The sequence below is a fragment of the Poecile atricapillus genome, chromosome 3 (assembly GCF_030490865.1).
Source record: "Poecile atricapillus isolate bPoeAtr1 chromosome 3, bPoeAtr1.hap1, whole genome shotgun sequence".
Lineage (NCBI taxonomy): Eukaryota > Metazoa > Chordata > Aves > Passeriformes > Paridae > Poecile > Poecile atricapillus.
In genome coordinates, this window is record NC_081251.1 from 26,888,888 (window position 1) to 26,902,919 (window position 14,032).

Consider the following 14,032-nt stretch of genomic DNA (forward strand, 5'->3'; position numbering starts at 1 on the left):
GGTGCCTCCACACAGGCTTCCTGACTTCAGCAGATTAACATTCCCACCCAGCTTGAAGCTGTCTGAATTTACTGAGGGTACACACGATCCCCTCATCCAGATCATCAATACAGATATTAAATTGGGCCCAACACTGAATCTTGGGGAATCTCACTAGTGACTGGCTGACAAATGGGTGTAACCTCATTCACCACCACTCTCTGAGCTTAGGTCCTCAGAAAAACTTATACTGAACGGATTATCTGTGTGGAATTTTGGAAAACCATTGGTACAATGAATATGACACACTACTAGTTTTTCATACATATACAACAGGATATATCTTGTAGCAACCAGTCTGAGCTCTGCTATTTGTCAGGATTCATAGTAAAATGAAATTCTTGCTAAAAGTCTGCACACTACTCCTCCAATTGGAGAAATTTGTATGAATAGTGTTTTGAGTATTTCTATTTATGCTTAAACATCTCACTTGCCTTAGAAAAACTGTTGAATTACTTTTGCTGCTATATTGTATTTTAAAGCTTAAAGTAGATATCCCTTCTGGAATTAAAGCTATCAGAAATTCTGATTAGGTTGTTCTGCAATTCGCAGAAATAGTGCTACATAGAATTTCTAGGCATTCAGTCAAAAACATTCTGAGATGACTGGGATAATAATGTCATTTACTGGTATTTCAATACTCACACTAAAATTTTAGCAATGGTAGCTTCTCTGATTTAAGTAAAATTCAATAGGAATGATATATACCATGATGTGTAAAAAATTCTGTGCACAGCTTGCACATTATCTAAAGAGTCAGGAATTTGAAGCCCTATTTATTTTAGATGCTTGATGTTCTTACATGCACTGTTTTTAGTGTGCCACTTTTCACACAAATCGAATACTAAATCTGTGGATCTGAGAGCATAAAAAATTGATTTTCCCACAAACATTTTTAATAGAATCACCACAATACTGCCTAAATTAAAAGCAGAATACTTTATGGTCTGAATATCAATTTTCTAACTTGCTTATTTTGATTATTTTTCAATTGTCAGAATTTGTTGTTGCAACAATATTTCTAAGATAAAATTCTGTTCTGAAGCACACAAATTCTGAAGAGAGTACCTCATTTTAATCATTAGTAAAGAAGCTCCATATTTTAAAAATGCTTATTTAAAAAGAACAACTGCTCAATGCTAGTATATTCAATAAAATTCATGATTTTATATTTTGCTATGTCCCCATATAGTATCATCATTAAATTTCTTGAGGTCATACAGATGTTTTGTTTAAAATCTAAAACATCATCACTTAATGCTGTCAGTGTAATGGAACATGGCTTTAATTTCTGTGTCAAATCTCTCCTTAATAGTACTATAATCTGAGCAATACAATGCCCAATAAATTAAGTATGATAAAATGGGAATCTGTTTCTGATGCCAAGAGTTAAACAAAACCTTGTTCAAAAAGTCTTGAAACAGATACCCTAACAAAACTGTAGATTAGAACAATTTACTGTCTAATCTTCAAGGGCTAGAAGGCATTAAATTTTAGTTTTCTCTTCTGATTTAAGTAAAAATAATGTAGGAGAAATGCATATTTTATTCAGAAAAAAATTGTGCAGAGTTTTTGTATGGAACTTAAGCCAAATGAACTCCTTCTACCAGAAAGGTCATTCTATGTAAATGAATTCTCTATCTGTTAATACTAAGTGCTAGGAAAATTTGAAATTAAATTTTCTTTTACTTATTTGACTTTCTTATGAGAATATGATGCAACAAACACACGTCCAACAGGATTTTTGGCCACTATGGAACCATCTTTCATCATCCTCAAGTATGATTTTTTTTTCTTAATAAGAATGGCATTAAGTTTTCCAAAGATCATGAGGAACCTAAAAGGATGAACAATCTCTCTTCCAGAAAAAGAAAACAGCTTGGAAATAAATTTAAATTAATTTTTTTCTTCTCATAAATCAAATTTGAAGCAAACAATAGAAAAACAATAGATTCCCAAATGTGAATCTCTTTCATAAGTACCAAACTCCCACTATAATATTAAATCTCATTAAAAGAACAGGACCCCAAAAAATCAAGTCCCCAAAGTACTCTCCCTAAATAATGGTGTGTGTAAGCATAAATCATCATAATCATCAATCTTCATCATCGTCACAGCAACATCAGTTTCTGGATTTGTAAAATGCGAGCATCTTTGGTATTGAGAGGAAAATTCCTTTCCCTTTAAAAGGAAAGAGGTCATCTTCATAAAAATCAATGCTGCGTAAGGGCATTTGTTGCAAATTCTGAAAAGGTGTGAGAACAAAACACTCCCATCTGAAAATTTTCTTCATTTGGAAATCAATTAATTCCTTTGGTATATCTTTCGGCAAAACATGAATACAGTGGAACATAAAATATTAGTTCAAACCTTAATATGGATGTTAGTGATGCTAACTAGGATTTAGATTTGTAAAAAAGACAATGAAGTGATGTTCTAGATAACAGGTTGGTCTGAGTCCTTAGTCTACAAAACACATCTATAAAAAGTTTCTTTATATATGATCAATTTTTGACTAGCTGGTACCTTTCTTATTCAGAAACACCTACATCTAAAGCAGTAAGAGAAAATCCATGAGCAATTCTAAAAATTTAGCCTGCAATCCTCTTGCTAGTTTTGGAGAAATGCTTCAGTGTTCCTTAGTTTGAAAATGGACACTTACTTATTCTAGGGTAACCATTCTATCTTTAGGTCAAGAAACACACAAAACCAGATTTTGCAAGCTGGAAGCAGACTGCAGCTCTGTGCTAGAAATGTGAGAAAAGAATTAATAAAGTCATACAAGCCTATCTTTAGATTAATACCTTCAGCTGAAACCTGCCATAATATGTAGTTTTGGCTTATGGGCACAAGCAAGCATAAATGCATTTTTGGAACATGGCTGGGAAAGGATCACCAGGACTAGCCTTTGAAATGAGAAGTAAAAAATGTTGAAAATAACATTTTAGTGTTTCCAAGGTCTACAGTTTAAGCTCTTTCTTTTTTCCCCTAAAAATACACATTTGTAATTACTCCTTCTACTGTTTAATTAATATTCAGGAGATGTACTAAAAGGACACCGCAAAATTTATTAATTCACTTAATTTGGTCTCCTCAGCATCTACATCAGAAGATAGTGTATTACTTAACCAAGTTCAACACAATTCATAAGATATCTTGGACTTACAAGCTAACCTAACCTTGAGCTCATTCACTTTTTTTTTTCTAAAAGACATTCAAAGTGTTATCAGATGAACTTTAGAAAAGAGTTTGGATAGAAATGCACATTTAGTGATCTGTTCTTAGTGGTTTAAGGGGAATTGCATGATTTCCCGGAATGCAGAAAACAGACAATTTCTGAAGTGTGTTTTAAAATATGTGTTTTTCTATTTATAGCTATTTGAATGAGACCTACATGTCTAGGAAGGTATCTCTTACATTGTCAGGAGAGGAAACTTGAAAATTTAAGTTCCTCATATATATCTGTGGATTACAGCATACATGGCAGTTGAAATCTGAAGATAAGTGTCTCTCTATTGAAATTTATTGCTAATTGAGTTTGATTTTTCAGTCTTGGTTAATTGATTAACATTAATGGACCCATCTGCTGCATCGATATGTGGGGAATAACAACAGCAAGAATAAGCACTGTGAGAATAGAGTGAGACACTGCAAACATGATTGTTTGTGGGAGCAATTAACTTTGAGATTGTACTCTACACTATAAAAGCTAAGTTTGTGTCTGTTTACATTTTTTGAGTCTTTATACAATTTAAAACAAATGCATTAATCAACTGCTACTAGTGTAGCAGCTGCCATAATTGTTAAATCATTGGTGAGGTAATTTTGTGAGTTTATTTCCCACACACAGATGTGTCTTCTTAATTAACACTAAGCTTGGTTTGCAACATCTGGCTTATAAGATCAGGGGGACACACAGAATATTAAGAGCTTCCTAGGTTAATCTTTCCATGCCCATTTCAAACACATCCAATTTGTGTTGGAAATTTGTGTGATTTGAGCTTTGAAATCTGAAGAACTATGTGGCATCAAACTCTTAAATTTACTGAATAGTTGTCATTTTTTTCCCCTTTGAAATTAACAAGTCTCTGGAATTCTACATTATTTTAAGTGCAGTAAAAGAGCTAGGGAATTTGAAAAAGTGCTTTTTAAAGGAGTAGAGCATTTACAGAGAAGACTGTTTTGGTTTTTAATCTAATACATAATGACTGTATAAATTAAAATGTTTCTACTGAAGCATTCATTAGATGTAACATATGTTTAAATACTCTTGAAACCAATGTTTTTTGTTCTAATGTGCAGGCTTTGGCTGGGATAGAGTTAATATTGTAGACAACAGCTGGCTGGCATGGGGTTGTGTTTTCCATCTTTGCTGAACACTGGCTGGATAACACAGTTGAAGCCTTTCTGCTCCTCACCCATCACACCAGCGCAGAGGCTGGGGCAGCACAAGGAGTTGGAAGGTGACACAGCCAGGATAGCTGACCCTAGCTGACCCCAATGAGATCCCAAACCATATGGCATCATGCTCAGCGTATCAAGCAGGGGATAAGAAAGAGGAAGTGGGGCATATTTTGGGTTATATTGTCTCTCTTCCCAAGTCACCATTACACATGCTGAAGCTAGGCATTGCCCTGCCTAGATAATTTAGGGCTGTGTATGGCCCTTGTTCCCCTATCTGAGCTTGATCCTGGCCCCCCACCAGTGGACTGATGTCCCAGTCCTGCCTCAGCATGTCACTATAACCAGGGATATCCCCAATGCCCAAAGGCTGGGTCTGTCCTGATGCCCCACCTGCTCCCAATCCCTGTCCTGACAAGCCCCAGGGGAGCACCTGATATAACCAATGACCAGAACACAGGGTCAGCTGCATCCTGAAGTTTTGTGTCTGCAAACTAGGTACATTCTAATCCCCACCTTCTACTGAAATTACAAAGATTTTTTTTCCTTTCAAATAAATTTCTTTTGCATAATCATTGTAATTAATAGGCTGAAGTCTACAGTAGTATTTTTGTACTCTGATGATGAGAAAAGGCAAGTAAATTTCTTTTAAGAACAACTGTAAAAAACGTTTCTTAAAAACCGCACCAGTCTGTACTCAGCAATATGCATTGATAAACTCCAGTCTTCCTTAAAAAACATGCCAGAGATATTTGCTATGTAATACTTCATGATCTTTCAGTACAAACCCACTAATCAGCTGCCAAACACCTGAAGAATAAAATGCAAGGAAAAATACATTTATTTTCTTTTTGCCACTAAGCAGTGCAATTAAAAAACTTGGCAAAAATCATGCTATGACATTAAATAGTCCCCTCATCACTCATGTGTGAATCTCATCAGGTCCCCTGGGTATATGTCCAGTTGATTTAAAAGTTCTCTAATCTGATGCTCATCTGCCTTTCTTCAGACTTTCTACTACAGGAGATGAATAGGATTCCTGGAGCCCAGTTATCAATAAGGAAAAGGCAAAGAAGGCAATTCAGTCTTTCCTGAATCTTTTGTCACCAGTTTTTCCCCATTCAGCATCAAGCCTACATTTTCCTAGGTCTTCCTTTTGCTGCTGGTATTCTTGTACAAGCTTTTGGTTTTGCCCTGCACGTCCCTGCCAGATTAATCTCCAGATGGGCTTTGGCTTGTTCCATATCTATGTAGCTGGATTTTTTGTCAGTACTCTGCTCAGATCACCTGGCCATGCTTCTATCTCTTGTATACCTTCTTTTAATGTTTGAGTTTTGTCAAAAGTATTTTATTAATCTATTCTGGCTTGCTGACAGTTGATTTGCTGCTTATTAAGATGAATCATTCTTGGGTTTGGAGGAGGTGATCCCTGAAAATAAGTTGGCTGTTGTAGAAAATCATGAAAACCGTGCTACTGCAAAGCCACTTATCCCTGGTTTGCACATACCCAGATTTCCATGACGCCTCTGGACAGAAAAGAAGTGACCTATTTCAAAACAAAAGTATTTCTGAAAAGGGCCCAAGCCAGCAGTTGGAAAGCAGAAAGGCAGGAAACAAATCCAATCCTCATGAATTATTCAGGACACAAATTTAAATGAAACAGCATTCCATAATGGCAGCTGACAGGCCAAGAAGTAGAATGAGAGATACAGTAAAGACCAAGAGAGAAAAAACAGGTCCATTACTCCAAAGTACACACTCAGTTTCACCAGACTGGTAGGAAAATTTTGTTTTCATAAAACTGCTTTGCTTTCATTTGTGCTCTAGTCACACAGGACCTAGAGATTAAAGACCTGTTTGGTGTTTGTGTGTTTGCATCAATCAAGAGAGGCAGAGAAGTCCCTCAAAATTTTTTTTCAAGATCTTCTTAATTTAAGAAACACAGAGTGGTCCACAATATCAAAAGAACCTTGGACTGTTCTTTTCAGCATTTGTCTTGAAGTGAACTAAAAATTTTTAAAAATTTGGCATCTACTTCACAAATTCTATAATTTCTAAACAGAAATGTGTTTCCAAATGCTGAGTTCCTAAGATAATGATCAAGTTGCTATGGCTTAAAAAGTTACTGTGCTCCTACTGAACCATCATTCAACTGAAACATCATCCTTTGTTCTTTTAACTCATGTCTCTTTCAGACTCCTCTTTCAGCATGATGCACCTTAACTTTCAAAGGTTCTTTGACAATGCCTTTTCACATATACTGAAGGTGAACCAGAAAGTCACTTGCTAGTGTTTTCATAGCATGATGATGAACATTTGCACCCAGGAATACACCATGAAGATGTGTGAGGGTACATGACTAAGTAAGATATGGAGTTGTTAGGCAAAAGAATGACATCTTATGTGCCTTCTGTCCAAACCGTCTATACAAAGGTTCAGATATGGTCTTGTAGCAGTATTGAACTGGTTGGTTGCAAAGGAATTCTGGCTTCAACAAAATATATATCCAGTGTGGACAATGCCATTATATTTTATATCACTTTTCATGCAAGCAAATAAAGTATAACATCTCTTTGCCTGGAATGAAGATGTCACATTTTCTATTTGAAATTATCAGGACAAAAGATTGGTGATTATTTCATTACAGAGAAAATTATAGTAATTTTTCATCAAGAATGAATGATAAAATGGGTAAAGAAATACTTCTTACCTAGTGCAGGTCCCACCATTGTGACATGGATGATAATCACATATTGGAACATTGCAATTCTCAACATTCCTTCCATCAAGAGCCTCATCTATGATGAACAACTCTTTGTGGTTAACTTGAAAATCCCTAATGCATCCTTTATAGCCATATATCTGCCCAGCACATTGATGAACCTCCTCGTGAGCAGGAACCTTTCCAAGGAAAATTGATCCAAAGGTGACCTGCAGAAACAAAATTAGGTTCGTCAGAAAAAATGTGATTTCTGGTGTTTTTGTAAACAATGAAAGAATAATAGATACTGATAAAGGAAATGATAATTTCTTGAAGATGGCAAAAACCTCTGATACTTTCTGAAAAGATTTTTTCAAAAAATGTTATTCTCTTTTTTTTTTTTTAATAATCCTTACAAAGAGGATGGTTTAATGTGTTTTCATATTTTCAAATGCATAAGAGATAAAACACAAATTGAAATTCCCAGTCTTAACCACAGTGAACCACAGTGAACATGGTAAGTTTTTAACATAGCTGCCCTCATCCTATGAGCTGTACATTCATGGCTGAAGTTTGCTGCAGGAACACAGAAAAAGCTGTAGACTTGAAGATATTTCCTTTAGGACCTGGGACCTATGAGGCCCCAAGATAAGGGGAATACAGAAAAAAAGATTTTAGTTTTTTTATGAATGACAGAAAACAGACTGCTATACTGAAGCCCAAGGGGATAAACAAAATGAAATTTTCTGATTTTCAAAAGCCTAGAGCATCCTTATAAAGGTGCAAAGAAACAACCACAACTTTTTCACACAGGGTCTGACCAAATCATATTAGTATTCACTATGGTAATTCCTCTATTGCCTGACCTAGGATTCAAGCCCTTAATCATCATATATAAAGGATCTGTGACTCATTTAACACTCTGAATTCCACTCCTTAAGCTAATTCCTGACTTTCTGGAATTCTGACATGGGACTTCATCATTCCTAAGTTTATTTGCTAGGTGTCTGCCAATTATTAGGAATTGAAAAAACCCATAGTTTTATCACACAGTGATGCACCTATTTGTACAATACCATTGTTCCAGAAAGAGGGTGACACCTAGCCCATTCAAGTCAAGCAGGAATAAACCAATGGAATCAGAAATATATCACAGCATATGTAAAACATGTGAAGGTGTAATTTACAGTGAAGAGGCCCTTCACTATCATATTCAGAACCTGTAAAGAAATAGAAACAGGAGGAAAAAATACCATTGATTTATCTGGAATTCACACACCCATATGGTTTTTGCTTTGCTGTTTCCACTATTGCTTTTGTCAGTCTTGGAGCTATGTTGCTGACAATTTCAAGTGAAATTTGGCGATACAATGAATGTGAATACTGCCAAATATTCTTCTACTTAGTGTCTTTCATTCTGAAGGGGAAAAGAAAAACACCTACTTCTTTTAGAGCATGGATAAAATTAAATCAGATTTTTCATATCAAAAGAATTCAAAGACATTGGCTCTGCACTTACTGAATTCATTTCAGATCACTTGACTTTATCCCCCTTCAAACAAAGCTATGAAACACCACAGTGATAGAGGAGATTTGTAAGTAATGTTTGCAGACATTTTCTCTCTGCTTATGAATCTCTTTCAAGAATTAAGCAAAGCTTTGGACTGCATTATTAAGTTTCTGTGATTAAGAACAGTGTTTTTAACACTCCCCTTGCAACACAATCTCCTTTGACTTATTTTACAGAAGCACTAACCTTGGGGGCAGACCCAGTGTATCACAGAGAAACTTCAGTAGGTTTTGCCCAGTTTCTCGCATCACTGGATTTTATCATAATGTATTTGATGTACAAGCTCATGTTACTACACCATAATACACATTCTTTCTATAAAGGTCCTGTTCTGAATTCAACTGACTTAACCAGAATATATTTTATGGAGGCACAAAGAAAGAATAGTAAGTCTTGTTAATAACATAAAAGGCTTAATATAGCGTTATATCAGTAACTTATGCAATACTCATGTTTAACCTTTCAAATACTAATTTGAAAATATCCTTCTTCACTTTGAGCCTGAGTGGTAAAAAGGATTATCTTGGGCAATAATGGGAAGATATTAATTAGTCCTCTTAAAGATAAGAAATGTCTTTTTTTTTCTCACTTTGATTGTGTACTGTGTAAATAGAGGTTCTGGGAGATTAGGAGCAGATCTATAAAGTGTAATAGTTAGTCATGAGGATTTGATATTCATACTACATACCACGCAAGGGAAGAAATTCTGTTACAAACCAGCAGTGCATACAAGGAGATGCACATCAAGATTAGCATCTCTACAGATAACTGGCCTGTCTTCTAGTGAACAAACTTATAAAATAAGCTGTCAATCACAGTTCAAATTCTTGTCTAAAAACATTTTAAATGTTTCATGCAGAAATAATCTTGCAATGAGAGAATGCATAACAAAGGCAATAAAATGAAGACAAAGAATAATTGAAAAATTCAAGATTTGGGAAAGCTGTCCTCTTGTCCATTCAGAATGAGTCTTCTGGTATCAGTTTCAAAATAGAGACAGTTGTTTTTACAATATTTTACAGAAGCAAAGTCCTAGTAAAAATACTGACACTAGATTAAATCACTGATGATTCATAACTGTCCTCCACTAGAATATGTGGCTTGCAACTAAAAAGTAATTAGAACTACTGCTTAATAATATCTGAATTGTTTCTAATAACCCCTTGGCCTTAGGTAAATGACACTGCTAATATACCTTTTTTTAACTATCATAGCATCCATGTCCTTTTTATGGACTTTGTGCAGCAGGAATAGAACCTTCAGCCAAATAAAGTAAGAAATGGATATGTTGCAGTTGCTGGATGTGAAAATACCTGTTAGAAAGAAACTAAGTACATATAATGATATCTGAAGAAGAATTACATTTCCTCCTTTAAAAGAAGTTAGAGTGTACCTATTCTCCTTTGAAAATAACTGTAGTGCATATGCTGATGAAATGTTCAAAGCAAATAGCTATTTTTTGATGTTTTGCAGACTCACCTGAGATACTCGATGTGAGAAGGAAAGTCTGTGCTGTACAGGAGGGTTTCTGTCTGCAGCCACTTCAATCATGCAGTAACCTTCAGGACTGCCCACAGGCAACATGTAGCTGTAAGGAAACAGAAGATCCCATTGCTGTTTATACTCTTGGTCACGGAGTACACAAACCCCACACAGCAAAAGTAAGGTGAAAGAGATGGTCATACTTCCATAAAGGATGAAAATCTTTGGACACTACTAATTCCAGTTTCATGGCTATTGAACTACCCAGTAACAAAAAGATGTAAGTTTCATCTACTAATGTCCCGCTTCTGTTTGCTATCTTGACTAGTGTTTGGAATATATACCGAGAAAAAAAGAAAAAAAATCTTTAACTATTTAAGTGGGTATTGATAAATTTGAAGTGCTAACTGTGGTTGACATAGTCTCTCTAGCACAGAGGACTGTTGGACAAGTGACATCAATGTTGAATGATGCTGAACAGCCTGGGCTGAAATTTCCTTTTCCTGACCTACAGAGGGAACAGAAATGGAATAAGAAATGAAAGGCTGCATACCTCTGAGCAGAAAAATTACACTGTGATGCAGTTATCACTACTTGTAAAGTGTGTTAGAGTAAACTCTGGTATTGAGCCTCAGAGATAAAGAAGAATGTAAGGTTAAAGTAAACTAACCTTAAAGTAAATAGTAGTGAATGTTTAATAACTGAATTCATCAGTTTCTTTCTGTGATGAGATCTGATAAAATGCTATTAATATTATCACCAATAAAAATTCAATTTAAAAAAGGACGATTTTCAAAAACACTGGTTTTATATTTAGAAAGGAAATTTACATAAACATTATTGCAGCAAATGCAGAATAGGACAATAGTTGTTGACAGATTCTTAAAAACGGATCTCCTATTTCTGTAGAAGTGCTTTCAAATTCAATTTTCATGTGCTGTAAAAGAGAATGTGATTGGGAAGCATGGTAAGGTTTTCTGACTACATGTACTCTGCATAGGAAACTGCTCAGCAAAGTCACCCTAATTTGGTTTCTGGGGTATGGCTTCTAACAAAAACAATGTTGCATATTTTATATAATATTTCACAAATGTTACACAACCAACTTTAAAAATGTTTCTGAAAAAAATTAATGTATTTATATGGACTGTCAAATTTTCCATTTCTTTTAGCTGAATAAATGGTAAAGGACAATAATAGGAATCTCATAATTGTTTTTTGTTCGGCTAGATGAATTTTTATGTTAGGCCATACACATATGAAAGAGTAAAAATATTTTAAAGCCCACTACAATCTGTACACTAGAAGCACACATTTCTAATCATAGAAATTACTTCAGCATTGACAAGGACAAATTTACTCCTGGAGAAAACACATCAAGATGTACCATAGTCTCAAATAGTACCTTTTTATATATCACCGTCTGGTTGGTTGTATGCAGCTGCCATGGCATGATTATTCCAGGTTATGTCTTGAGCTTTGTGTCTCTGCTCCTGTGTCTAAAGTCTTACTATTTCATCCTCCTGTCTGGAGACTCATTATAAAATTTAGACTCTCAGTTTTCACCTCTGAAGTTGCTGGGAACATTGTATTGACATAAATGGATGCAGTATTGTGCCCCTAATGATATTTATAAATTTACTGCAGTGCAGTGATTTCTGTGTGAGCAGCACAAAACCCTTGTTTACTAACTCATCTTATAGCCAGCACATCCACATCAGCAGCTGATGCTCACGTATTAATAAATCCCACCTTTCCAATGGTTATTGCTGGTTCACAGCTAAATCAGTCAATACTAATTCATTGACTTTTCACTGTACTCCAATACATGGGGTTGAAATGTGCTAAATTAGTTCTACCTTGTAAGTATGTAACACTTATTTTTAAATCCTTCTTTAAAAGCCAGAGATATTTGAATAGCATTTTCTATTATTACCTTCTGAAATGTGATCTAGACCCCTAGACTATTCAAATGAGTTTGAAAAATGTTTATTTCTAATTTTAGGTTAAAAAGAGCCATGTTGTCAAGGTATTTTGAGCTGCATTCCTTCTTGAAAAGTCTAAAGTTAGCATAATACTTTGATTTTGAATATAGGGAGCCAGAAGCAATGCCTGCTGTTTTGAAGACCATCCGATTTGCACAATTTCATTATAAATAATGAATTCAGTAAACAGAAGTTTCTCCTTATTAAACAATGGGTATATTGACAGATAGTCAGTGATGTTCTTTTAAGGTACTTGAAACAAGGACAGTTTTGGAGAAAATACTTACACTATTGTGTTTTCCAACAAATTTCTGAAATGTAAAATATTCTTTGAATTTGGTTTATTATTCCTACTGATATTTCAGTTGCTGGAAATTATCTCAGTAAACCAGAGTGTATAAAGTAAAGTTTCTCAGATAATAGAAAATCAGCTCATTTAAGATTCTGTCTTGGGGGGAAAAAAAACTCATTGCCTTGATGCTTTGTACTCTGAGTGGATACTGTAGTAAAGACCTAACATAGCAAAACATACCCTCTGCTCCTGCCTTTTCCCTGCTTTGCAGAAAGATTTCTGAACTTTCCATATTTCTTTTTCTAAATAACCTCTTATATCACATATTACAATGGTCCAGCCCACAAAGAACAAAAGTTTAAGTGAAGTGGCAAAGTTAATTAAAAAGAATGCTCATCTAATGAAAAATAAAAGAACAGTGAGGTCTGTGTCAGTGTGACCATCTTCAAGCCATTAGCCATCCATTTAGCATTGTAAACTTCCATTGCAAATGCCTGGTGTACACACATTCTCTCTGCATTTACACATAATTTCTATTGTTTTGATCCTTTACCAGAGGAAAAATGTGGAAGATTAAACACAGGTGCAACTAAAATAAGCCTTAAAGACTGCTTGATATGGACAAGTTCTTTACTTTTGATAAGTTCTTTATTTTTGGTCTTTATTTAGACAAGCCCAAGTATCATAAATTCATTTAGATAATAACACAGTCATCCCTACTCAGGCATGTCTGGTAATCCATTCTACCTTTAAATAAATATGTGAGAAAAAAGAAAATCCAAATAAAATCCCTCAGCATCCATAAACAGCAGCTTATTATACAGCGATTTTTATCATTAGATCTTAACTTCGCAAAGGATAGAGAGGTGTTTTACTCTTTTTAATATGCAGCAATGAAATCTCAAAGAGTGGAACAGATTTGTTTGATGTCAGCCAATAGATTAGTGACTGAGTTGTGAGAATAAAACCACAGGCTACAAGCAGAAACCTGCTGCCCTGTATTCTGGAGTGCATGTTAGGAATGCACACCATGCTACTGCTCTTTTCTTCAGCATTTGCTACCTTCTCTGTAAAGATTTGCAATGCATTAATACTTGAAATTTCTCTCTGTCTTGTCATAGGATGGAAAAACTCATTTGAAGTATGAACAAAATGGATATGTTTCATGCTTACATTACCACAAAATTAGGACTGTTTGAATTTGCTAGATTACTTAAATATGCCTAGAATAGCTTTTAGAAAGAGACAGAGTATGGAAAATTACAGTCCAAAAGACAGATTTCTAAGAAAATTATAAACGAGAAAATGGCAATTAAACCATAAATGCTGTCTCAGTCTTTATTATAGCATTTAAACCCAGAAAGTGCTACAACATGGACACGTGCAAAATGTAATCACATTAGTTTTTTGAAACAATGGAACAAAGAAGGGACTTGAAATATTCTGTCACAGAAATTATCTGAACTAAAATACCATTCATGTTGCTCTATAACCTGGTTATAGATTTCTTTTAATCTATGTTTAAAACTGTCTTAATCTTGCAATTGAATAAATGCAGTTGT

General features: G+C 34.8%; 1 protein-coding gene across 1 annotated transcript in view; it reads right to left on the reverse strand.

The window, feature by feature from the left end:
* The window catches only part of EYS (eyes shut homolog), a 625,315-nt gene that overhangs the window by 101,935 nt on the left and 509,348 nt on the right, over positions 1-14,032 (reverse strand). Inside the window, exons 29-30 of the mRNA XM_058836459.1 lie at positions 10,191-10,299; positions 7,151-7,371 (exon numbers count right to left, since the gene is read on the reverse strand). Of these exons, the coding sequence (XP_058692442.1) occupies positions 7,151-7,371; positions 10,191-10,299 (330 nt within the window). The remainder of the gene's footprint in view (positions 1-7,150; positions 7,372-10,190; positions 10,300-14,032) is intronic.